At 51.9% G+C, this 26353-nt stretch overlaps 1 protein-coding gene and 1 pseudogene across 1 annotated transcript; both read right to left on the reverse strand.

The window, feature by feature from the left end:
- Nucleotides 1-710: 710 nt before the first annotated feature.
- B4GALNT4 (beta-1,4-N-acetyl-galactosaminyltransferase 4) lies at nucleotides 711-14838 on the reverse strand. The gene is made up of 20 exons (XM_072639577.1): nucleotides 14682-14838; nucleotides 10239-10354; nucleotides 10049-10141; nucleotides 9858-9953; nucleotides 9396-9486; nucleotides 9076-9176; nucleotides 8203-8270; nucleotides 7911-7989; nucleotides 7731-7797; nucleotides 7474-7611; nucleotides 7264-7373; nucleotides 7075-7175; nucleotides 6696-6787; nucleotides 5646-6618; nucleotides 2925-3265; nucleotides 2677-2830; nucleotides 2484-2556; nucleotides 2205-2358; nucleotides 1903-2029; nucleotides 711-1458 (listed from the first exon to the last, which is right to left on the reverse strand). The coding sequence occupies exons 1-20, from the start codon at nucleotides 14836-14838 to the stop codon at nucleotides 1344-1346; spliced, it is 3246 nt and encodes a 1081-aa protein (XP_072495678.1). The 3' UTR covers nucleotides 711-1343.
- Nucleotides 14839-23935: 9097 nt separating this feature from the next.
- On the reverse strand, nucleotides 23936-25171 carry LOC140523434 (dnaJ homolog subfamily A member 1 pseudogene; annotated as a pseudogene).
- Nucleotides 25172-26353: the final 1182 nt, after the last annotated feature.

Below are 26353 nucleotides of genomic sequence, written 5' to 3' on the forward strand. Positions count from 1 at the left end.
AGGAGTGTGGATCCATAAAGTAGGGGGCAGTCATCCCCAGCAACCCAGCTCACCAATGCAGATGGGTAGGGGTGACCACAGAAGGAACTGCAGAGATAATGAACATCAGAAATGCCTGTTATCATTTCTGGTGAATGGAAGGCATTGCTTTGAAGGAGAGACTCCTTGAAAAGTTGGGTCTTGGTATGAAGAAGCCATGCCCAGATACTGACTCAGAACCAGGCAAAGGAATGGAATCAAATTTGGCAACTGGGAAGTGAAAGCCTCAGGCAGCTGACCTGGACAGAGAGAAAGAGGCTGGGGCAGGAGCCAGACACCTCTAGGTGAAGTGATACAGGCTGTCCTCATGCCCAAGGGAGGAATCTTGGGGTGGCAGATCCAGTGGAGTCATCTTTGGATAGAATTGGGGGCTGGGCATCCCTAAACAGATGCCTACCAGACTTGCCCACCTGGGTCTCTGTTTCGAGACTTCCCTATGGGCCGTTCAGGTCAGCCTGCATCTATCATCTCAGGTGATTCAGAATGGGGGAGAGGGAAGGCAAGGTGTCTTTTGGAGCAGGGAGGAGAATTCCTGAAGGACAGATCCAAGTTCAACATGAGGCTGACCACTCCCTGTCCAGGACCCTCCAACCCAGGCTGGGGCAACTGGCTATGATTTGGCCAGGCCCTCAGTCAGACCCTCCACAAAGGACCCAGGCAGAGTGGAGAAGTCAGGAAAAAAAAAATGAAACATTTCATTTTATTCTGAATAAAAAACAAACAGACAGGACGGTTAGGAATTGTGAAAAACTTCATATCTAGAACACAATTTCACAGAAATCATCTTGCACAGTGTGGGCCCTGGTCACTTGCCCCAGGATCAGGTCCTTGGGAATGGCTGCTTGCTCCCCAAGTGCTCTGGGGGCCCCCCGACCCAACCACAGTAACAGGCTGGGTGCTGGCGGGAAGAGGGAGTGGGACCTGTCTTGTGCTCCCCCCTTCAGCTTTGATCCCTGCTGAGCCCACCTAGGCCACCAGGAAGGGGGTGCCCAAGGGCTATCCTCTCTCTTAGACTCTGTGTCTAAAGCCAGAATCCTGGCCCTTCTCCCCCTGAGAGGGTCCCCTAAGACAAGGCTGTATCCACTTCTCCAGCTTCACCAGGGTCGCCTTCTTTCCCTCTCTGACACTGAGGTGTCTCCTTTAGGGTCGTGGTGGGAGGGGAGACAGGGCTTTTTCCTCTTCAGAAACTAAGGGAACTGTCCCAGAGTCTCCCTCACCCCTTCCCTGAAGGTTCTGCTGCTACTGCAGCCCAGGCCCTTGGAAGGCATCCCAGACAGATCTCGAGGCATGGGGAGAGCCTGAGCTTAGTCCCGGGGCCCCCTCTTGCTCCTGGCATCCCACATGCCCCTCTTAGAGTGGTAGTGATGGTAGAAGTTTCGGAGACGGAGTCGCTCAACCTCCAGGCCGGCCTGCAGGACCCTGGGAGGAGGGGACAAGCCAGCATGAGAGCAAGGGGTTGTGCATGCTCTCCCTGGTCTCCTCCAGTCCCTGGTGCCTGGAATTCTCTCCCTCATCTCCACCTCCTGGCTTCCTGAAAGTCCCCTTGCCCAGAGTCACACAGAGCTAGTGTATGAGGCTGGATTTGAATTCAGGTCCTCCTGAATCCAAGGTCGATGCTCTATCCCCTGAGCTACCTTAGCTCCCTCCAATCCCATCTTCTACTAGAAGCCCTCCCTGAGCCCCAGAGATCTCTCCTCTCCCCACTCCAATTTATCTAGTTTATAGTTTATCTGCGCGCACGTTGTCTCCCCAGTAAATGAGAGCTCCCTGAGGGCAGGGGCTGGCTTTTGCCTTTTTTTGTCTCCTCGCTTAGCTCGGTGCCTGGACGCAAACGGGGAAGGGGGTGGGGCAGGGGTCAGAAACCTGTCCAGCAGTTCCCAGTCCTCGCCGCCCCAGCGGTCCCGGAACTCCTCCGTGTTCATGCCCCCAACTCGGTCAAAGTCCGATTTGTAGATCCCGAAGAGACCAAAACCATTCACCTCCCAGTAGCCTGAGGACAGGGGGGGCCAAAAAGGGGACCTAGAACACTAGGATCTGTCCTACCCTCCCACCCCAGGGTTCTGTCCAGGTAGAATGGAACCGACCACGAGAGTCTCGAGGGAGGCTGGGGAGGGACGGGTAGGCGGCAGGTGGGGTGCTCCCTGCCCGGCGATCGGGGGGACTACCATGGGGGTCTCCAGGGGAGCTCCCACAGCTGAGCCGCATGACCACAGGGGCGAAGGCGAGTTTTCCCTCCACGCAGTGTTTGCGGATCCCGTCCAAGATGTTGATGGGGAAGTGAATGTGCAGGTCACACAGGAACACGATGCTGCTACCGTCCTGGGGTATAACAAAGGCTGACCCGCAGCAGTCCCCGGGCCTCTCGCCCTCCACCGGCCCTCCCCTCCCGTCTGGGCGCGCCCCGCCCCGCCCCTCCCCCGTGGGCGCGCCCTGCCGTGGGTCACCTCGATGGCGTCCACGCCCGCCTGAAGCCCCGAGGCCCGCTCGAAGTTCCCGGAGCGCTTCAAGTACTGGTACCTGGTGGGAGGTGGGTCAACGACTGTTGAGGGTGTTGGGGCGGGGATCAGGAGCCTGGGGGAGGGGCACAGGCAAGGGCGGCGGGGGGAGGGATAGGAGGGGGTGCCAGGTGCTCTTTACCGAGGCAGCCGCGCCGCCCGCAGGGCGCCCTCCACGTCCATGTCGTCGCTGTCGAAGTCCACCAGGACCACACTGAAGTGCGTGTCGCCAGTGAGCGCGTGCAGCGAAGCCATATCCCAGAGGAAGCGGGTCACCCAGCGGGCCTGGTTCTTCACTGGGGACAGACGGGGCGGCCTGGGGTGAGCGAGCCCAGGCCCGGCGGCCGGAGCCCCACCCGAGCTCGGCCCCCGCTCTCCTGCGCCCAGTACCTGGCACCACAAAGTGAACCATGACGTCCTGGCGCCAGGCAAGCCGCACTGGCCTACAGAGCAGGGGTTCGGAGGCGCGACTCGGGGACTCCGACGGGGTCCGAGCCTCGGGAACCGCCCCGTGGTCGCCGTCGCCCTCGCCCTCGCCGCCGTCCACCTCGGCCTCGTCTTGTCGGTCGGACCCGGCCCGGGCCCGTGGCAGCCGCAGGAAGACGTACTCGGACAGGCGCAGCCGTCCCTGCCCTCCGCTCTCCTGCAACTCCAGCTCCAGCAGGTAGCGGCTACCTCGGGCCGAGTCCCGGCGCTTTTCCACGTTCACGATGCGCAGTAGCGAGAAGCGCCTGAGAGCGAGGCGGGCCAAGGTCAACCGAGCCCGGGGTTCCTGGCGTAGAGCACCACCCCCTCCCGCCCCAGCCGCGGCTCCCGCCCGTCTTGGGCGGCTCCAGGGCGATCCCCGAGGGGCCTTCTTTCTCCAGAGCCCGGGTCGTTTTCCTCCTGCCTTGGGATGGAGCCGACATGCAAACAGCTCCGTGGAAGCAAGCTCTAGCGAGGCCATATGGGAGGTAAATCAGAAGAGGCAAGGCTCTGGTATAACGGAGGATCAGTGGAATTGTAGTTGGGACTCGGAGGAAGCCAGGAGGCAGATGAGGAGAGAGAGCGTTCGGGGCATGGGGGACGGCCAGAGAAAATGCCAAAGTGAGAGAGACGGCGGGTGAACACCAGGGGCACTCAGTGTCAACCACAACTTTCTATTTGATTCTGAAGAGGAGGGAGCGCCACAGGACTGTACTGATGGGGCCCGAGTTTGTGAGTTGCATGGAGGACGCACTGACTGGATGGGGAGCGAGAAGGCAGAGCCCAACCTTACGCTTGAGGTGATGGAGGGTGGCGTGGCTGGAGTAAGGAAGACCTAGGGGAGAAACTCAGGAGGGTCCCAAAGGTGGAATCCAGAGGCTTTGGTAACATGGGATCAGAGCCCGGGGGAGTGAGGAGTGGAGGGGGACCCCGGTAAGGAGCCTGGGTCCTTTGGGGATGTGGTGGGTTTGGGGCATCTCAGACATCCAGTTATCGATGTCCACAAGGCAGCTGGAGATGACAGGCCGAAGGTTAGGACGGGTTAGGACTAGACAAAAGAGGATTTGGGAACCCATAGCATAATGGTGGGAACTAATGAGGTCCCCACAGTTATGGGACATGATCTGGAGACTGATCCAGGAGACAGCAGAGTGTCATGAAAACGGAGAGGAGAAGCTGAAGAAGAGTGATTGGTTAAGTGCTTTGCAAATATTTCATTTGCTCCTTACAACAACCCTGTGAGGCAGGTGCTATTTTGCAGTTGAAGAATCTGAGGCCGACAGAGGGTAAATGAGTTGCCCAGGGTCACAGCTCTAGAAAGTGTCGGGCTGGAGTTAAACTCAGGTCTTCCTGACCAGGGCTCTAAGCACAGGGGTACCCCTGGCTGCCAAGAAGGCTGAGGGTTTGAGAAAATGCCCTTTAGATGTGGCAGAAGGGGTCTCACTTGGATGATGAGGTCAGAAGCTAGACCATTTTTTGAGAATTAAGAGAGAAGAAAGGAAATGGAGACACCTATTGGGGAGAGATGGGACAGCAACAGGATGAGTCGAGGGATGGGAGACATAGGCAGGTGGTAGGCATCAGGGTAGTAGACAGAGAAGAGAGGGCAGGAGGCCCTCTGCCCGAGAAGACGGAAGGGAAGGGGTCAGGATGGATCATGGGGCAAGGCCACGATGCTGGCACCGCCAAGCAGTCCTTCCCTACAAGACAACAGCTTCACCAATCTTCTGGCCTTACTACCTAGACGGAGAGGCTTCTCACTCTAATCCGTCTCCTGGCCTCCAGTCTTGCACTGAACCCAACTGCTCACTCTGATCCAGCTTCCAGTAGATTTTCTGAATTTTCTGTAGACCCACCCCGCCCTCCCCAGACTCCAGCACCACCCTCCAACCTCTAGGGACTCAACAAAGCTCTCTGGCATTTCCAGTCCTTTCCAAGCCCCTTCCTCCCTTTCCATCCTTCTTCTACTTGATTCTCCCACCCCTGACTGCCATTCAGCTGCCCTGGCCTCCTTCTCCTCTTAGCTCAGGTTCTGGCATACAGAGGGCACTCAATCAGTGCTGATAACATGGCTGATCTCAAAGAGGATCCATCTTCATCTCTGGCCATCCCCCATCCCTGCAATGTTTTTCCTCATCCCCCACTCCTGGGTCCCCGCCCCCTGCCCCCCATGACATTTTGCCTCCTCCTGAGATGACCATTCATCTGGCTCCCATGAGCCCCTATTTAGAGGGCCTGGGAGCTTCTCAAGGGTCAGGTCCGTGATTCTGCCCCTGAACTTAGCCCAATGCCTGGCACACAGTAGGTGTTTACTCAGTGTTGCTACCTGCCTGCCTGGCTTCCAGCCAGCATCTCATCTGGTCTGTAGAGCCCTGCTGTGAGGAGCTGCTCTAGGACTTTGAGGGGTATCTTGACCCCCTGCTGGGCTCCTAAGAGGAGGCTGGGATGGCCCTGGGCTCCAGCCTCCCCTTCTGCTGCATGCAGTCTCAGTTTTCCTTTGAAGCTGGACCCAAGGATGGGCCTTGTCTCCAAGAAGCCCTCCCTGCCCCCTAGAGAGCTGGGGATGGGCAGCCCTAATTGTGGGGGGCTGAGGTGGTAGCCATGCTCATCCATCCCCTCCCCCCAGCCCCAGCCAGCCCCTGGTACCCTTCATGCAGGGTGTTCAGCCTCTCCATGTACTGGGCCACAACATCCACAGCCTCCGACTCGGGCAGCTGAAGGTTCCCAGATACATTACATCGAAGGTCATTCCAGTCAGAGCGGAGCAATTCAAAGTCCATGGCGCCCACACTGAAGGTTCGCTGCCAGTTGATGGCATCCTCAGGCCAGGAGCCCCTGGGCGGGGCGCCGGCCTCCTCTTCCTCCTCCTCACTATCTTGGGACGTGGCAGTCTCCTCTGGGCCATCCTCAGCCTCCTCTGCCCCCATCTTTCCCCCTGGAAGTCGTGCCTGTGCCACCTCTGACATGTGAACGAAAGAGGTCACTGGCTCACCACCCTCAGAGGAGGCATTTGAAGTCGGACCTGGGAGTCCTGTGGTCAGTTCCAGGGCCCCTTGGGGGAAGTTGACTCTAGAAGTCCTCTGGACGGAATTTGGGGGCCTTGGAGCCCTGGCTGCAGTGGTGCTGACTGATGGGGCCCGATGGCCTGGAGGCCGTCGAGGCACCCGCAGATGCACCCTATGAAGGGGCCGGGGATAGAGAAAGATGCCAGGCAATGGGGGCTGCCAAGGGCCACGGGCTAGCCAGGGCCGGGGTCGTGGGGGTCGCGTCCGAGGGGGCCGACGCTGCCCGGGGCGGACCCTTGTCACATACACTTTCTCTGGCTTCTTTGGTGATTGGGGAGCGACCCCCTGTACAGACCTGGGGGGTGGTGGCTGGCCCAGAAAGAGAGGAGTAGACAGGGCTCCAACATGATTCTGGAGTGTGGTGGGGGCTGTGGGGGCCCAGCTCAGGGCACGACTTAGCCGGGTCTCTCTCCTTGGATAGGGGGTAGGGCTGCTGGTCCCTTGGTGGTCCTGAGTGCCCCAGTGGGGAGGGGTGGTCCTGCTTGGGGAGGGGTGGGCTCCAGTGGGCTCTGGGCTGTCCACTTCCTCCTCTTCTTCCTCCTCCTCCAGGAAACCTGGAGAAAAGGGATGACTCATCAAGGAACTGCCCAGGTGGGGGAAAAGTCTGGCAGAACTGGCTGGACATACTCACTATCCGGATCAAGGAACAGGAAGGCTGCACGCCCTGCATCCTCCTCCCGGTCTTCTTCATCATCCATCTTCATGTATTTGTAAAACCCAAACCTGAAGAGGCAGAGGGTTCAGACTGAGAAACCCCTTCCCTTCTCCCCCCACCACCATATGTAAGGCTGGCAGGGCCTGGGCATCTGCCCCTCAGCCCAGCTCAACCCCTTCCTGCCCCCTGTTGGCAACACCTATCCAGGGACAGTGGTGACAAACCTGGAGAGGCACAGGGCTCAGACTGAGAAACCCCTTCCCTTTTCCCCCAGTCGCCCTATGTAAGGCTGGCAGGGCTTGGGCACCTGGCCCTCAGCCCAGCTCAGCCCCTGCCTGGCCCCTGTTGGCACCACCTCTCCAGGTACAGGGGTGACTCCCGGTAGAAGCACTTGTTACTAGTTTCCATATGGGTGAGTCGAGTGAAGTCATTGGGATAAACAAAGGAGAGGTAGACCTGGAGGAGAGGGTCACAAAGGTCACAGGTTAGAGGCAGGGCTTCACTTCTTGGAATGACGCTGGAGATTGGGGGAGAGGTCACTCACAAACTGCAGGCCCTGGTATCGGGCAATGGGGAAGTCCTTGACCACATAGGTGGGCGCGTAGGCACAGGGCAGCAGCACATTCTCCAGATGGGACGGCTCCAGCCTTGGTGCTGGGGGTGGGGAATGAAGGACAGAGGGAGAGGGCTGGGTGACCCTGCCCCAGTCCCTGTCCTCCAGCTCCCTGTCCCCCCAACCCCTGCCCCTCCTCACTGAGGAAGAAGGTGTCCCGAGCATCTGGCTTCAGCATGTCAGCACCTAGCTCCTTGGGCTGAGGCCCCGGCTTGGCCACATGGCTGGCCAGGGACTGGGGGATGTGGGCCACGTGATCCATCTTTAGAGATGACTCATCTAGGGGGCAGGAGGGAGGACCCCGAAGTCAGTGCATCTCCTGGACTCCTCTCTCCAGGACCCCTGGGGGCAGGCAGCCTCTTTTAGCCTGCAGGGAGCTACCCCCAGACCTCTCACACCTGTGTAGAGGGAGATGTGCGAAGAGCCGATGACCTCAAACTTCAGGCCGGGAAGAAAAAGGCGCCACTGGGGAAGAGAGAGTAGGGGAGGGGAACAACATGTTAGAGCCGGGGAAGGGAGGTTCCAAAGGGCCTGGGGGCCTCCCTGCTCTGGCCTGGGTCTAGGGACTCAGTACTCACCCCCACTTCCACATGGTCAGACCCCCGGTCATCTTGTTTGTGCAGCAGCTCAAAGTAATACCTTCGGGAAGAGGAGAGCCTGGGGCAAAAGGGAAGGGAAGACTCAGGGTTCAGTTTCCTCAAAGGGGAGCCTCTGGCTTGTTAGAGGCTGGAAAGGATTCACTTAAGGTACCCGTGGAGTAAGCAGCATAAGGAGTTTGAACCCAGGTCCTGAGAGGCAAGGGACAGGGCTCATCCCACTTCTCTGTGAGGATGGTTTAATCTCAGCTGGTCGGGCTGGTCAGTCACTCACCGCTTTGGCTTGGACACTTGGGAGCTGAACTTGGTGAACTCCCCAGGAGCTGTCCACTCAGAGCCGGTCTAGAGTGGAGGACACAAGGGAAATAGGTTACTTGGGCCCTGATCTTGGTAGGGGCCAATGAGCTGCCGAGATGAGTGGGTACCCTGACAAGGTCTCAGGCAGGGAAGGGGGACCCAGGAATGTGGGGGAGGGGCCTCAGATGTCAGCCCTAATTTTTAGTGTCTGTGGTTGGAAGTCCTCTGGCCACTGTTTAAGACCGTCTAGCTCCAGGGAAGCAGGGGATTCCTAACTACCTGGGATGGCCGGAGGGATTTTCCTCCTCAGGCCCTCTCTCACCTCCTGGTTTGGCTCCTAAATCTGCCCCCCAGGAAAAACTATAATGCCCTCCCTACCAAGGCAGTTGCTTCCAGGTCAGCTGAGTTCTCTAGGGTGAATTCACCCTTCCCCTCAGACCCTTTTCATTCTGGACTTTTCTTCCAAGGACTGGTGATCTCCTTAGTGTAGGTGTCCTGAAGACCCCCTGGGAGGGTTCCTGACCTCTGCTGGACCCATGGAATTCAGATGCTTGGTGGGCTCAGGGCCTGCTGGCAGAGTTTCTGGCTAGGGAGGGCCTGGGGGAGCTGATGCTTCTGTGCCTGGTCTGTGGGAAGTGGGGTGGGGCTGGATCTCCTCATCCCAGCCCATCCCTGGGCCCAGTTTCTACTCTGGGGTGATAAGATATCTTTGTGATAAGCCAGCAATTTACTCTTCTAACCAAGCCATGGAGAAAAATGCTGAAATGAACTTTCCCTCCAGGACAGAACCTTGAGGTACATCACTGGAGACCCCACCACCCCAACTATGGTAGGAATTCCTGGGGCGTACCTTGCCAACGTAGGCCACAAGTTGGGCACCTGCTGGACTTTCATCTGGACTCAGCCAGAACTCAGAGTTATCATCTGAGGCCACAGAGAATTGGACATCACCTGAGGACCAGGCAGGGGGCACAGACTATAATACCAGAGTGAGGGCTGGCAGAGAGTTCTAACCCATCCCAAGGCATGGAGAGTCTCAGCACTTCTGGCTGAGATCTCCTCCACTCCCCGAGGCTCTCCCATCTCCCTCTGTTGTTAAGAACTCAGCAGGAACCCACGATGGGGTGTCCTGGAGCTGGCTACAGGGGGTTGTGCACCATTCCCCCATACCATCTCTGTTGGGGTGAATATAGCCAAAAATCCGCAGTCCATAGTTCTTCCACTTGGGGGACACGGCCAATTTCTTCACAGTAGTGCGGGTCTGAGCAGAGGAAGGGATGACAAGCCAGTGACTTCCTGATCCCAGATCTCCATCCTCACAGACCTCTGATCTCCCTAGTGCCCTTCGATGCTGCCTTGGCCTCTGGTTTCATCCCATAGACTCTCCCAACCTTCCCCATGGTACCCCCAGTCTCCCATCTTCATCACCAGGTCCCTTCCAGTGTTCTACATCCTCCCCCAATACCTTCTTGGCCTCTGGTTTCTACTTCCCCCCTTCCCCCCATGCCCCTTCAGCCTCTTTAGTCCTTCAGTGTCCCTAAGTCCTCTCAATCCTTCTTCCTTAGATTCTGGTCCAGTACCCCTCCCCTAGCCCACTGCCCTCTCCTCAGCTCCCTCCAGGTACACACTCACATGGGGAAACAGTGGAAAATGGAGATTTCTTCTCAGGCTCCCCACAGTGGCCCCACACCAGTCCTCAAACACGTGCAGGTTAACCTTCCCCCTGTACTGTGTGTGCAAGAGGCCCATGGACCTGTCATACTGAGCACAGCATCGAAGGAGGGAGCCAGGGCTCCACTCCCTGCCCATGCTCTGGAGCTCACCTCTTCCTGCCACAGTGGGCCCTGGTGGGTGAGGTTCAGAGGGGATGACCTTCCCACCTGGCCAGAGAAGGTGCTCAGCTCACGTCCTTCTGCCTGCAGGAGAGATGGTGACTTAGGATATGGAGATGGGGGCTGGGGTAGGAGGGAGAGCCCCCTCCCCCAACACACCTTGTTTCTCAGGACCACTTACCAGCTGGTCTTCCTCATGACTCTCACTGGAGTCTTCCGGTCTCTTGTGTGGGGACACAACCTGGGGTCCCCCCACCCCCTTCCCAGCATCTGTGACCTCACTCAGCTTCTCTCCATCTGCAAAGGCAGAATATAGGGGAAATGTTGCTTGGCTTCCTCTCAGAGACAGGGCTCCCCAGACCTCCTCCATACCAGCAGACTTCTCATCTTGAACTGTTTCTGAGGTGGGGTGTAGGGGCCCACCCCTGAAAGTTCTTCCAATCTTCTCCCTAAGTGCCTGGTCCCCAGCACAGAAGAGCCCTGCCAGGGAGTCGGGAAAGACAAGGAGAGGTGCCAGTAATGACCCATGCTCCTGTGGCCTGCTGCTACAAAGGGATGTCTCGAGAACTTAAACCAGAGGGCTTGAAACTCAAAGGTGGGAAGGGTGACTTCCTATGTGCACCCACAAAGTCAGCTTGTGCATATGGCTAGCGTAAGCCTCTGGGGCACAGAAGGGGCTGGCAGGCCACTGACCCTCCCTCCAGGTCACAAATCAAAGGAGGCACAATTTTCATTTGACCCTGCAGGGACCAGGCTGAGTACGGCAGGAGCAAGGACGCATTCCAAATGGGAAACCAAAATGAAGAGCGTGGAGGTTGAGAGGCAATACATAATCATCAGATTACATGAGAAACAGAGAAGGGGCCCCAGGTGTCACAGGAGTGGGGGGGGGGGGGCTTCAGTGATCCAGAGCAGTGCAGTGTGTCTCTCACTAAGCAAGGGCTGCCTGCTTGGAGGGGAATGATGATTTCCTAGAAGAGTCAGTCTGGGATGCAGGAGAAACAGGTCAGATACAGTCACACATGAGACCTCCAAATTTGGGGAGAGCAGGTTTCCAAGAGCTCAGAGAAAGGAGTATGGGGGCCCCTCGGATAGTCTGACAAAGGGAAGGTAGCCCAGAAAAGAGAGGAGAGTCAGGAGTGAAATCTGAAGGAACTGAGAGGACATTTCACTGAGGAGGAGCAGGACTATGGAGAGGGCATCTCCAAAGGCCCACTTGCCAGGGGGCACTGTTAGAAGGCAGAAGGCAGTGGTGAGGGCCAGTAGGAGAGGAAGGCTTTAGGAAGACAGCCAAAGCTGGGGACCCTGAGAAGCCAGGCTAGGGATGATGGAGGGGATCTACACATGAAGCGGCAGAAGCTGGAAGGAGGGAGGGGCTGGGCTCCCCTCTGCCAAGAAGCTTCAGGAATGATCTGGCTCCAGACTACCTGGCTGATCTTGGGTCAATCACCTAATCTCTAGGGTCCTGCAAAATGGGGAGGCGGGAGTCCCCTCTGACTGTAGGACCTGGCCTCAGCCTTGAGGCCCTTCAATCAGAGCTGGTCCTCCCTGTGCCTTCCCACAATTTGGTCCCTCAGAGCCGGGGGCGAGACTGTGTGCCACATGGTCCAGGAAGAGCTCTCTCTCATGCCATGGTGTGGGCTCTGAGAGCTCTGCTAGCGGGTGACAGGGGAGAGAAGCGAGATGTGGGATAGCATCCCCAAAGAGGCCCCCCTGCATGTCTGGCCTTTCCCTCGATGGCTACTCCTGGCTTCCAGAGAGCATCCACCAGTCCAAATTCTCTAGAAACCAGAAGCCTCAGGGTTGGCCAAAGAGAGAGCCTTCTGGGTCTGCCTTGGGCTGGGGTGTACATACATGCGAGGTGAATTGGGACGGGCACATCTAAACTCAGGGAGGGCTTAACTTTCCTACAGGTCAGCCCTACTAGAGTGGAGCCAGATTTGACACTGGCCTGAGGTCACACAGGTGGAGACTTTTGGCATCCCAGTGGACTGTGCATGGCACCATGTTATAGAAGGGGGCTGCCAGCTGGGCCCAGTTCTCCTCCCTGCCCTTCAAGTCTCTCATCAGTGGAGTGGCTGCTCTTTGCACATGTCAGCACCAAACCTGGATGCCTGCCTGCATCTCAAACTGAGCAGATGTCACGCTGGGCACCTGGCCTTCCCTCCACACCTGCCCTGAATTCCAGCACGGCTGTCCAGCTGTCCAGGCTGGCAGCCTCAGTGGCGGTATCCCAGTATGTCAGGCTGTGGAGCCCAGCCCTCTGGTTTACAGACAAGGGAAAAGTTATGTCCAAGTGTGCCTGAGTCAGTCACATCAGCTCCCTGTGGTCCCTGCTTCTGCTTCGGCTTCTCGTCACCCCTTCTGGGGACAACTCATAGGACCACCACCCTAGGCAGATCCTTAGCTCCTCTCACCTCTCTTTGAATTGAGCTCCGAGCTTCCAGACTTTCCCCTCCAATCTATCCTCCACACTGCTAAGGCACACTTCTGACCTCACTGGATCCCTCTATCTACAGGATAAAATGTATACTCCTAATCCTGGCATTCAAGGCTCCTGCCCACCTGCCCCTCCTTCCTTCATGACTTCACAGCCCTCATCTCCAGACCCAGGGCAAGTGGTCAATGTGCCTCTTCTGCCATGGCACTCAGTGCACAGGGAAGAAAGTCAAGACAGAGCCTGATGAGAGGGAGAGGTCAGTGTTGGATGGAGGGAGCTGATGGACTCTCTGATTCAGCAGTTCCCCAGGCTGGTTCCCAGGGAGTAACGAGCAGATGCTGAGGTTTTAACTTCGCCATGTTTCTGAGAAACTTGCTCCCCTAAGTCTATACCTCTCCACCCCCGTTATTCTCTGGGGGCCCCTACCTCCCAATGAGTCAGGCTACCTGCTACCTGCAGAGGGGCTCCCCTTCTGGGGGGAGTCCTCAGAGTCCCTTTGGGGAGCTGCATGGTACCCCACTCCCCTTGCCGGGAAAAACTTTTCAGAGCTCCCTCATTAGAGACTGTCTGTCCACTTCTCTCAATTCACACACCATTTCCTTGCCGTGGCCCTAGCTTATTGGATCCCTTCACTTCCACTCAGCATCCCTCTTTAGTCTGCCCTGCCCTCAGCCACCAGAGTTATCCTCCTAAAACAGGCACTCTGCTCCAACAGGCATTCTGCTCCAAAACGTTCAGTGGCTCCCTATGGCCACTAATCTAAGCCAGAATTCTGCACTTCCCAGTCTGGCCCCTGCCAACGGTTTCTGCACACATTTTACCTTCCAGCTGCTGCTCCCCAAACTGGCACCTCATTTCTTGCCTTTCTCTACGGGACAGTCCCCTATACCCGTATACACACCATCTTTGCCTTGACCTCCGTCCTACTCCAAGGTTCTCAGCGGACTGCCCGGAAACCCCTGATCGGGTTCGAGTTTCACCAGCCACAAATATTCTTGTATTTACTTCTCTGGTGAATGTTCTGTCTGCCATCCCAGAGATTGTTTTGTTATTGTAAAACTGTCTTAGTAGGGCACTCTTCAAAGATGAGGATGTGTGTGTGTATGTGTGTGCCTGCACGTGCCTCAAGCATGTGTGGCTCCAGTCCTTGGAAGGTAATCTGAGAAGAGGGATAGGATGAAGAAGTACCTATGGAGGAATGACCACGGAACCACAACTGGACTAAGGGGAGAGGAGCACCCTTTCCATTCTGGGAGTCCAACAACCACAACTTCACCCCCTTGCCCTCCCTAGATGTGGGACCTTGGGAAGAGAAGATGCCCCCAGAGGATGCTGACTTAAGCAGGTGCTTCAGCATTAGGACAGGGATGACGACCTCTTTATTAGGAACCTATTCAGCAGACACCAAAGCCTGAGGACAGACTACAGGATGTGGGATAGAATCCCAGGTTTCACCCCACCTCCCATCACCAGTGATCGAAGGACAGAATAGAAAATCCTTGGGTGGCCCCAAGGACTCAGTGTGCTACCAGACCCAGGGGACAGAAGGGCTCCAGAAGGAGGAGCTACTGGTCTGAATCATTCTCAGCGCCTTCAGATGAGAGGGCCAGGGACTTCGTCCCCAGCACCCGATGGAGAAGCCAATGAAAGACAGTACTGACAAGTGATACGAGGGGCTGCAGAGACCAAAGTCTGAACATGCCAGCTGAGAGCCTGGAGCTGGACAGCGTCTGCAGCTAGGGGTCTGGAGTGGGGAACCATCCATGGTCTTAGAGCAAGGGAGACACAATGGTCAGAAATGTGCCTTTGCTGAGCGGGGATGGATGTCCTCTTGGAATAAAGGAGTTAGGAAATCCCCCAACAACAGATGCAAAACCTGTGCTTTGGGCAGACCTCTCTGACATAGTGGGGTTTCTTCCTGTCCTAATACTGCCTAGCCTCAGAGTGACCTTTGCCTGTCTCTTGCCTTATTCTAATGGAGTTTGATTTCTTTCCACCTAAGACCCCAGGGACACCCCAGACTTGAGTCCTACACATTCTTAACTTTTTCCTCCCCACGTACCAACTGAGGTGGGCCTATCAGTGTGCCATGAAGAAGCCGCTCGCCCACCTCTGTCATCAGGTGGATCTAAAGCCCCAGTATGTGTGTGTGGAGAGGAAAGTGAGGCAACTAGGGGACCCTACCTGGGCTGGAACCTCCGCTGAGGCGCAGCCGAAGGGCTCGACCCTGGCGCACGAGGCTCAGGTGCAGGTAGGTGAGCCATGCAGCGCAGGTCAGCAGCACCAGCAGCAGCAGGAGGCGGAACTGCTTTCGAAGCTTCTTCACTGGGAACCGCAGCATGGTCAGGGCTGGGGTCCAAGCTGGCCCGCCCAGGGGTTCCTGGGCCTGCCTGCCCTCCTCCCTCCCTCCCACCTGTTCCGGCTGTCCTTAGCTGCCTCGGCCCCCAGGCACCACCAGCCTCATGCTCCCGGGGCCCTGGGCAGGGCTGGGATGGACCAGGCTGGGCAGGGCCCGGATGGGTCAGGCAGGCAGAGCCCGAATGGGCCGAGCCTGGCAGGGATGGATTGGGCAGGGCCGGCGCTCCCTCCGTCCCTCCTTCTCTCTTTCCCTCTCTCCCTCCAGGGACAGCCAGGCCAGGACCCACTTCAGCGCCCACTGCCCGGGGCCCGGACTCGGACTTCGTGCACCGGGCACGGGGCTGGGGCTCTGGGCCAGCGCATGGCCCCTTCCTCCCTCTCCCCCTCCCCCTTTTCCTTCCTTCTCCCTCCTCCCGCTCCTTCTCCCCCTCTTTCTCCTCCTTGTCCCCCTCCTCCCCCTCCCCTCCCTTCCCTCTCTTTCTCCCCCTCCTCTTTCTCCTCCTCTCTGCCCGCCTTTGTCCTTCGCAGCCGCCCGGGAAGGGGCTTCCCAGGCGGGCCCGGCTCTGCGCCCTTATCCCGGGGGCCCCAGCTGCTTTCTCGCTCTGGGAGTCCGGGCCGGAGCTGCACCGAGAGCAGCGGCAGCAGCGGCTGCAGCAGCAGCGGCAGCAGCAGCGGTCGCGCCGCGATGCGATGCTACCCACCGTGAAACGGGCCGCAGGCCGGCCGCCGGAGCCTGACCAATCACCGTCCGGCTTCTCCAGATCAGCCAATGGACGGCCAGCGAAGGTGGAGCCCGCGGGTGTTAGGCTGCACCTAGCGTTCATCACCACGCCAACGCGCAAACATCCACCTGGCGGACGGGACCATCGACAGCCCGACCTGGGAGGGCAGGTCTAGCAGCGCGGCCTCCTGTGGCTCGGTTCTAGTGCCCCCGAGCCCCGAACCTGGCCAGCAGAGCAGATTCTTCATGAGTCCTTGGAGCTGCGTCCCTTTGTGGTGGCAGGCCCGGGAGCAGGCCGGCTGGGATGCGGGGAGGGATCTAAACTTCCCCCGTCGTCAGGGATGGTCTCTCCCCGGAGGGCCTGAGGGGCGGTGGCTCTAGGCCGGCCGCGAGAGGGATGCTAAGGCTGGACCAGGGAGGAGGGAGAAGGATGGAGGATGGAGGATGGAGGATGCTGATAGCTACCAGCCGGGCCAGGAAGCCTCTGCCCAGGGGTAGGCGGCTTCCCCTCAGCGTGCCTAGGATTTGGTGATGGTGACCGCCGTTAATCCGTGTGTACCCGCAGGGAGCGGGCACCGTCTCAGGAGTAGCCTTGGGCTCCAGCGCGTCCGATGTGTGCCTGGGTGTGCGGGTCTGTGCGTAAGTGTCCATGTGCAGCTGAGGCCATGGAACCACTGGCAGTGGGGTGAGCCTGATAGGCTCAGGACCAGCGGGCCTTGAATTCATGAGAAGAGTTCTTCTGGTCCGCTGACTTAGAGCATTAATTGCACCCGTCAGAGAGATAACGCAATGCAATCCAGCCAACATGTTTCATTCCCTGCTGTGTGCCAGGCCTGGAGTTTCCAAGAAATCCCAAGTGTAACCCTTGTCTCTAGCCTATGTCCTGGCACTCTGCTGGGCATGGGGCATACAAAGATGAAACAGAAAGAGGCCCTGCCCTCATGTATGGGTAAGCAAACATGCAGTACTTTGGGGAGAGGAAAAGTCAAGGAAGGCCCTTGGTGAAAGGGGGCACACAGCCTAGACCTTGAAGGAAGAGAAGGGTATTGACAAGCTGTAGATGGAGATGCCTTACAACTGGGCCACGGAGGATGTCCTGCATGAATTCACAAATCCTTGTAAAGCACCTAGTATATTCCAGGCACTGAATACCAAAAAAAAAAAAAAAGAATGAAGCAGTTCCTGCATTCTCTGGTGTGTGTATGTGTGTGTGTGTGTGTGTGTGTGTGTGTCTGTCTGTCTGTGTTCTAGGTAAGAGGACACAGAGAAAAATAGATACAGAGAGAGACAGGGAAAGACACATAGAGAGATGGCTGTGCCTGTGATTGCAGTCCCGACAATATGCTAGGCACTGTACTAAGGTTTGCCCATACAAAGAAAGGCAAAAGCATGTTTCCTGCTTTCAAGGAGGTCACGGTCTCACGGAGGAGACAACACTCCAACAAACCTCAGGGAGATAAATCGGAGGTGATCAACAGAGGAATAGTTCCAGGACTAAGAGGAATTGAGAAAGACTTCCTGTAGATGACAGAATTTTAGTTGGGGACCTGAAAGAAGCCAGGGAAGCTCGGAGGTGTAGAGGAGGAGGGAGACTATCCAGATTGCACAGCCACTGAAAATGCCTGGAGTCTGCATTTGGGTTGTCTTGTGTGGGGAAACAGAGCAGTCCAGGGTCACCAGACCACAGTGTGTGTGTGTGTGTGTGTGTGTGTGTGTGCTATGAAGACTGGAAAGGGAGGGGGCCACTAGGTGATGAAGAACTTTGAATACCTGAGGAGTTTGCAATCCTGGAGGTGATAGGGGCCCACTGGAGTCTGTTAAGTAAGAGATGACTTGGTCAGCCCTGACCTTAAAATAGATCTCTTTGACACCCAAGTGGAAGATGGTCTGGAAGGGGGAGAGACTGAGGCAGGCAGACCCACCAATAGCTATTTCAATAATCCAAGTGGGAGGTGATGAGCTCCTGCACCAAGGTGGGAGCAAGGTCAGAGAAGAGAATAGAAAGTGCAAAGGTCAGTAGATTGCATTTGGGGGCCAGGGATGAAGGGAAGGAGTTAGGATGTCAGACTGGGTGAGGTGGAAGTTGGGAAGAGTGGAGGGCTTAAGGGGAAAGACAAGTGAATTCCATTTGGGACTTGATGAGTTGAAGATATCTGGTGGTTGTCCACTTCAAGATGTCTGAAAGGCCATAGGGGATGGGAAATTGAAGTCAGCAGAGAGATTAGGGCAGAAAAGGCAAATGTGGGCATCATCATTGAATCCATGGGAGCTGAGGAGATCACCCAGTGAGGTGGCATAGAGAGAGAAGGGCAGAGGGCTCAGGACAGAAGTTGAGGGATACCCACGGTTAGTGGGCATGAACTGGGTGAAGATCCAGCAAAAGAGATGGAGGGGGAGGGGGCAGAGAGGAGGAGAGCCAAGAGGTGGGGAGGGGTGTCCTGAAAACTTGAGAGATGAGCATTGAGGAGTAGAGGTGATGGACAGGGTCAAAAGCTTCAGAGAGGTCAAGGAGGGTGAGAAAGGGGGAAAGGCCACTGAGTTGGGCAATTAAGATGTCATTGGGGAGCACAGGGTGGGGGAGGGCAATTTCCATCAAAAGATGAGTTCAGAAGTCAGACTGTGGAGAGTTGAGAAGAGAGTGAGAGGAGAGAAAGCAAGTATATTGAGTGTAGACAGGTGGAGGCAACCAATCTAGACAGCCTTCTCAAAGAGTTTAGCTCCAAGAGGAGGAGAGAAGGAATGATAAATAGTGGAGATGGATGGATCAGGTGAAGGTTTGGGTTTTTTTCGGGGAGCAGCCAGTGATCAGAGAAAGACTGAAGGTAAGTAAGAGAGTTGGGTGACAGCTAAGTCTACCTGAAAGCTCTTTGAGGCCAGCTCAGCTTTGAACTTAGAGATCTAGAGAGGGAAGAATGTGAAAGCAGAAATGTAGCATGAAGCCAGGCTAGAGTGCAATTTCTGGTGCACAGTGAGGACTGTCCTTGGCAAGCAGAAGGGCTGTGGTGGCAAGGTCTAGGTCTGCCCATCTCTGTGTGTGTCTGAAGTGGGACATTAGGATGCTGGATATTGGATGACTAATATGGAAATGTTCATATGATTTCACATGTATAATTGAGATCATGTTTGTCTTCACTCTGGGTGGGGAAGGGACAGGAGGGAGAGAATTTAGAAATCAAAATGTAAAAAAAAAGACTTAAAAATAAATGAAAAATATGTATGTTGAAGTTCCCTAGTACTGGGGTCTTGGGGTGTTCAGAGAAGACCAGCACCTTAGGGGGTGTCTACCCTAAGTATGTAAAGACATCCCTCGTCAGAATGTGCGAATGACAACAGTTTGTTCCAGTGGCCATGGAGGCATCTGTAGCAGGTCCCATGGGGTACTTAGAGCTTGGTCAGACATGAAAACTGCCAAGATCTTTCACCACATCCCCGACTATTGCCAATCTTGACTTTTGTCCTGCCACTGGACTGTGATGACTCCGGAAGAAAGAGTGAGGCTGACAGTTTTGTGCAACTCTGTCTCACTTTAATCCAATTTATTTCATACCATTTTTACCTTTACGGAAAATGGAGAAGGTTTGAATGCCATGGATAAGTCCACTCACCTTGGCAGTATACTTTTCAAGGAGGTACACATTGATAATGAGGCTGACGCACGCATTGCCAGAGCTGGCTCAATGTTTGGGAGGCTCCGAAAGAAAGTGTAGGAGAGAAGAGGTGTTAGACTGATCACCAGACTGAAGTCTACAGAGCCATCATTCTGACCTCATTGTTGTGTGGCTATGAAACCAGGACAGTCTACCCTAGCCATCTAGCAAACTGAATCGCTTCCATTTAAATTGCCTTAGGAATATTCAGAAGATCACCGGGAAGGATAAGATACCAGACACTAAGATTCTTTCTCAAACCAAGCATTCAAGCTCTGCTGCATTGAGTGCAACTCTGATGGGCTGACCACGTTTGCCTAAAAGACTATTTTACAGAAAATTCACACAAAGCAAGTACTCACACACAGGTCAGAAGAAGCAATACAAGGACACTCTCAAGGTCTCTTTTAAGAACTTTGGAATTGATTGGGTGACACGGGAGACACTGGTGCAGGACTGCCTGGCAGGGCATGCCCAACCAGAGAAGGAGCTATGTTCAAATGAGTGATAGACATGTTTTATATGATTCCACATATATAACATACCAGTCACACTGTCAGATGTTGCTGTTTCACTGCCCACATCTCTTCCCTCTGTCTCCTCTCCAGTCCCCCAGCAACCAACCTCGTCTGTCCCTCTGACCACCGTAATAGACTGTCATCTCACTTCCTCAGTCCATCCTCCACAAAGCTGTCAAAATAAATTTTCTAAAGCAAATTTAGAAATTCTAAATTTCTAAAATAATTTTTCTATGAGTACATCACCCACTGTTGCTTTAGGGATTAAATTCAAATTCATTTGTTTTGAATGTAAGAGCCTTTCACTATATGGCTCCAAACTACAGTTCTGATTTCACAGTTCAAAGCTGAACTGGCCCAAAAGAGCTCTCAGGAGGAGTTACCATCTCAATGCCTTTCCGCAGGCTGTGGCCCTTGGAAGGTATCCTCCCTGTGCTACCTCCAGCACAAGGCCTTTCCTGTTCCCCCACTTGTTAGGGCTTATCCTGCCCCATCCCCCATACACAAAATTATTTTCATTTACTTTGTATAAATTTTGTACGGTCTGGTTTCTGTCCTTTGTTCTCAAAGAGGACCAAAATGACCTGACAATGTCAGGGTCAGAGCATTGAAATACTTGAACCCCCCTTCTGCAAACAGCCTGGCCTCCAATTTATTCTGGTCAAGGTAGTTTGTGCAGAATTGTTTGCGTGGTGCTTCATTCATGCTTATTGATCCTCTAAGAATTGAGAAGAGATGAGTTTCAGAACAATTTTTATAGATAACTTTTATTTTTACATATCATCTGAATTTCCAATTTCCTGGAAGAGAACCGTCTCTTATAAGAAGAAAAAAGAGTGAAAAACTCTAGTTCTACCAAACTCTCCCACACACTGACACAGTCTGACATATGCAATGTTCCACTCCTAGGGTTCCCCACCTCTACAAGGAAGGTAGGAAGGTATCTTTTCACAACTTTTTAATTAACAAAAAAAAACTTGGCCTCAACAAAAACCAAATAAAATGGGTTTTTCTATTTATATGGTAGAATAGGAAAAGAGGATTGTTCATGAAACTGCTTTGTTTTCTTGTGAGAGCTATGATACAGTCCACATTTAAGTCCAAAAGCCACCCTGGTTGTTTGAGATTCTTTGTGGATATCTACCTGTTCTCTGCTGTGCATTTAAAAATGCTCCAATGACCTTGTTTTCTTTCTTTTTCTTTTTTTTTGAAAGAGTTTTCAATTTTTATTTTTCTATTTTTTAAATTTTATTATTTTTTATTATTTTTTAATGTTTTACAATCACTGCCATAAAATTAAGATTTTATCCCCCCCACACCTGCCCCCCACTACCCCCTTCCCTCCCCATGACCACATGCAATTCTGTATAGGTTCTACATATACTTTCCTATTGAGTACATTTTCACTATAGTCATGCTATGTAGTCGAACTAAAATAAATGGAAGAAATCATATAACAAATCAAAACATGATACACAAACACACACACACACACACACAAACATGATCTGCTATATTCTGCGAATGACTTCCATATATCTTTCTCTGAGTGTGGAAGGCATTTTGCCTTAGAGAACCACCATTGGGATTTTTTTTTTAATAAGTTCTTGCGTTACTACAAAATTCCAAGTCTACCAGAAAAAACTCTCGTACACTTTGATTGTTGCTGTGCACAAAGTTCTCCTGGTTCTGCTCCTTTCACTCAGCATCAGATCATATAAGTCTTTCCAGGCCTCTCTGAAGTCTTCTTGTTCATCATTTCTTATGGCACAATAGTACTCCATTACATTCATATACCATAATTTATTCAGCCATTCCCCAATTGATGGGCATCCCCTTGACTTCCAGTTTTTGGCAACTACAAAGAGTGCTGCTATAAATATTTTTGTACATGTGGGACCCTTTCCCATTTTTATGATCTCTTGGGGATACAGTCCTAGTAGCGATTTTGCTGGGTCAAAGGGTATGCACATTTTTGTAGCCCTTTGGGCATAGTTCCAAATTGCTCTCCAGAATGGTTGGATGGGCTCACAGCTCCACCAACAATGAATTAGTGCTCCAACTCCCCCACATCCTCTCCAGCATTTATCATTTTCTTGTTCTGTCAATGACCTTGTTTTCACATGCATTTTCCGACACAGCAAACCACTGCTTTGACTGTATTTGAAAATAAGGTTCCATTCCACACTGGGAGACCATTGCCTCTGTAGCGTGCTTCCTCACCTGTCCCCTAGAATTGTGATTGATCATTGCTTTGGTCCGTTGGTCAGTCAGTCAAGAAACATTTACTAAGCATCGACTAGAGGCCAGAATGCGTACCAAGTGCTACGGATACAAAAAGAGCCCACAAGGAGCTCCCAGTCTAATGGGGGAGACAACGCAAAGATAGGTAGGTACGAACAAGCTGTTTATGAGATAAATAGGACATAATCAACAGGTGCTAGAATTAACAGGGATTGTCAATGGCTTCCTGTGGGAGGTGAGATTTTAGCTGGGACTTGAAGGTAGCTAGGAGGTGGCAATGAGCAAGGAGAGTGTTCTAAGCATGAGGCAGAGCCAGTGCAAATGCCTGGAGTCAGGAGATGGTTTGTTTTGTGAGAGGAACAGTGGGTCACAGGGTACACAAGCTTAGTGACTTTTGGAGGGAATAATCTCAAATCGCTTTACCAGAATGGTTGTCCCAATTCACAGTTCCACTGGTGGTGATTTTGTGTGCCCTCAGTTCTTACAAGAAGGATAATTTTCCTATTTCATCATCTTTGTCAAGCTGATGGGATTGACATAGAATCTCAGAGTTGTTCTAACTAGCATTTTTAATTAATTTTAATTTTAACTAGCAATTTTTAATTCAGAGGTTAACAGTTATAGATATTTGTGTGTATTTAGTCAATCAAGAATTAAACATCACGATTTATGGAAAATGGAGAAATTTATGACCAAACAAGAGACAGAGAACATTATGGTTTTGATTACGTTATAATGAAAAGTCTTTGCACAAACAAACACAATGCAACCAAGATTAGGAAGTCAAATGTACAAGAATACAAGTCATTCCTCAAATGATAAATGGTCAAAGGATATGAACAGGGAATTTTCAGACGAAGAAATTAAAACTATCTATAATCCTATGAAAAAATGCTCTAAATCGCTATTGATTAGAGATGCCAATCAAAACAACTCTGAGGTACCACATCACACCTATCAGATTGGCTAACATGATAAAACAGGAAGATTATAAATGTTGGAGAAGATGCTGGAGAAGATGTAGGAGAGTTGGAACACTAATTCATTGTTGGTGGAGCTGTGAGCCCATCCAACCATTCTGGAGAGCAATTTGAAACTATGCCCAAAGGGCTACAAAAATGTGCATACCCTTTGACCCAGCCACACTGCTTCTGGGACTCTGTCCCAAAGAGATGATAGAAATGGGAAAGGGTCTCACATGTACAGAAATATTTGTGGTGGCCGAAAACTGGAAATCAAGGGGATGCCCATCAATTGGGGAATGGCTGAACAAGTTGTGGTATATGAATGTAATGGAATACTATTGTGCTATGAGAAATGAACAGGAAGAGTTCAGAAAAGCCTGGAAAGACTTACATGAACTGATGCTGAGTGAAAGAAGCAGAACCAGCAGAACTTTGTACACAGCAGCAACCACAGTGTGCGAGGAATTTTTCTGGTACACTTAGTACTTCATCGAAATGCATGGACTTAAAAAATTTCCAGTGGACTCTTGAGGCAAAATGCCTTTCACATCCAGAGAAAGAACTATGGGATTGGAATGCAGATAGAAATAGACCATTTTCTTTTGTAGTATGTTTTGTTTTGTTTTATGGTTTCTCCCATTCATTTTAATTCTTCTGTGCAACATGCATTTAATAGAAATGCACATGTAGAACCTATATAAGACTGCATGCCATCTCAGGGAGGGTGTGGAGAGGAAGGGGAGAATGAGGGGGAGGAAGTGGCAAACAATCTAAGATATACAAAAGTGATTGTCAAATACTGAAAACAAATAAAATAATCCAATAAAAAAAGGAATTAAACACCAGTCTAAGCCACTGCACATACACATTGAAACAGAAGAGAACAAGTCATGAAAACAATGCTTGGGATCTTCTTTACTGGAAGGAAATAACCCTAACCCTAAATCTTGCACACTGAACACCACAAACTGCAAAGTCAGCTTCTTATATGACCGGTTTTATTCATTAACTTTTAAAATTCAACTGTAGTTGACTATTATAACAAAACAATAGCTAGTAGAGTGTGTGTTGAGATGGTGGTCGTCCTTCACTCATTCACTATTGCATTGCAATGAAGAGTATTCAATGGCCCCCATGAAGAGGCCTGACATGGAACCTTGGCTCATCCTCTTCCCAAGCTTCTCCATTGTAGGGTCAGCTTTGTTCTTGACATGGGTCAAAGTCCACCAGGTCAACCTGATCCCTTTCTTCAGTCTTTGCTGGAAAGTAGCCCTTCCAGCAAAAATAACTTATCTGATGAAAGCAAGCCATCCTAAGGAAGTTCACCTTGGATTCAATGATTAGAATGCCTTTTTTCTTAAGGTTGGTGGTAAACTGGCATGCATTCATTTAGCTATGTTTGATATTACTGTCTTTGACAGTCTGACCCAGATGAGAAGTAGTGAAAAGAGTTCTGTGGAGAGTCACACATTGCTTCAGCCAGCTGGGTAGCCATACACATGAAAAGGTCCGCACCTTGTTCTGTAAAGTGCAAATTGTCCTTCTGATACAAAACAGTGATAATGGCTCCTGGCTCCTGGTCACCTTCACTGTGGAATGCAATCTTCTCATCATCTTTCATGCCCTTGTCAATATGAACCTCCGGAATCTTTTTCTCTCCCACAATGTTCCTTCTATTACAGCTTATACATCTATCTTCAGGGTGGATTTGTTCTCCATGCTCTTGCCATTCCATGCTAACTGGTTGAATTTGCTGAACCATTCCAAGTCCTATCTGATGAATTCGTATTTGCATGTTAGCACCTGGGACACCACTCTACCACCTTATCCTTCAATGCATCACAAACGACATCCTTTTGCAAAGTCAGTTTTCTTTTTGCACCATTATTATATAAATCTTCTAAGCTCACCAACCACTGATGAATGACATTTTGCCCTCTCCATTTCCTTTGTGTTCCTCTACCTCCTCCAAAAAACATATCAGAGATATCTATGGGAGAATCAAAGCCTCCACCAGAACCACCTTCTCTGATGACTCATTTTTGACATTTGTCCTCTAAATCTCTTACATCAAAAAGCACTGCGTAACCTTGAGAAATCTATTTGAATTTTTCTCCTTCATTTAGATACTTATCTAGATGGTATTTCAAGGTTAGTTTCTTCTTTGCCTTTTTTAGTTCTTCCTGGAAGGCATTGGGCTATACCCCCCAACCTTATTTTAAGTCATTTCCATTTTTTAAAATTTATTTATTTATTTAACTTTTAACATTCATTTTCACAAAATTTTGGGTTCCAAATTTTCTCCCCTTTTGTCCCCTCCCCCCACCCCAAAACACTGAGCATTCTAATTGCCCCTATCACCAATCTTCTCTCTCTTCTATCATCCTTCTCTGCCCTTGTCTCCATCTTCTCCTTTGTCCTGTAGGGCCAAATAACTTTCTATACTCCTTTACCTGTATTTCTTATTTCCTAGTGGCAAGAACAGTACTTGACAGTTGTTCCTAAAACTTTGAGTTCCAACTTCTCTTCCTCCCTCCCTCCTCACCCCATCCCTTTGGAAGGCAAGCAATTCAATATAGGCCAAATCTGTGTAGTTTTGCAAATGACTTCCATAATAGTCGTGTTGTATCAGACTAACTATATTTCCCTCCATCCTATCCTGCCCCCCATTACTTCTATTCTCTCTTTTGATCCTGTCCCTCCCCATGTGTGTCGACCTCAAATTGCTCCCTCCTCCCTATGCCCTCCCTTCCATCATCCCCCCCACCCTGCTTATCCCCTTATCCCCCACTTTCCTGTATTGTAAGATAGGTTTTCATACCAAAATGACTGTGCATTTTATTCCTTCCTTTAGTGGAATGTGATGAGAGTAAACTTCATGTTTTTCTCTCACCTCCCCTCTTTTTCCCTCCACTAAAAAGTCTTTTGCTTGCCTCTTTTATGAGAGATAATTTGCCCCATTCCATTTCTCCCTTTCTCCTCCCAATATATTTCTCTCTCACTGCTTGATTTCATTTTTTTAAGATATGATCCCATCCTGTTCAATTCACTCTGTGCATTCTGTCTCTATGTGTGTGTGTGCGTGTGTGTGTGCATATGTGTGTGTGTAATCCCACCCAGTACCCAGATGCTGAATAGTTTCAAGAGTTACAAATACTGTCTTTCCATGTAGGAATGTAAACAGTTCAACTTTAGTAAAGTCCCTTATGGCTTCTCTTTGCTGTTTACCTTTTCATGCTTCTCTTCATTCTTGTGTTTGAAAGTCAAATTTTTTTTTTAGCTCTGCTCTTTTCATCAAGAATGCTTGAAAGTCCTCTATTTCATTGAAAGACCAATTTTTCCCCTGAAGTATTATACTCAGTTTTGCTGGGTAGGTGATTCTTGCTTTTAGTCTTAGTTTCTT

The sequence above is a fragment of the Notamacropus eugenii genome, chromosome 2 (assembly GCF_028372415.1).
Source record: "Notamacropus eugenii isolate mMacEug1 chromosome 2, mMacEug1.pri_v2, whole genome shotgun sequence".
Classification (NCBI taxonomy): domain Eukaryota; kingdom Metazoa; phylum Chordata; class Mammalia; order Diprotodontia; family Macropodidae; genus Notamacropus; species Notamacropus eugenii.

Coding starts and splice junctions, on each gene's coding strand:
- B4GALNT4 (XM_072639577.1), bottom strand. CDS start 14,838: ATGCTGCGGTTCCCAGTGAAGAAGCTTCGAAAGCAGTTCCGCCTCCTG. Junction 7,798..7,910: donor CTGACCATGTGGAAGTGGGG/GTGAGTACTGAG, acceptor TCTCTTCCCCAG/TGGCGCCTTTTTCTTCCCGG. Junction 3,266..5,645: donor CTGAACACCCTGCATGAAGG/GTACCAGGGGCT, acceptor CCTCGCTCTCAG/GCGCTTCTCGCTACTGCGCA.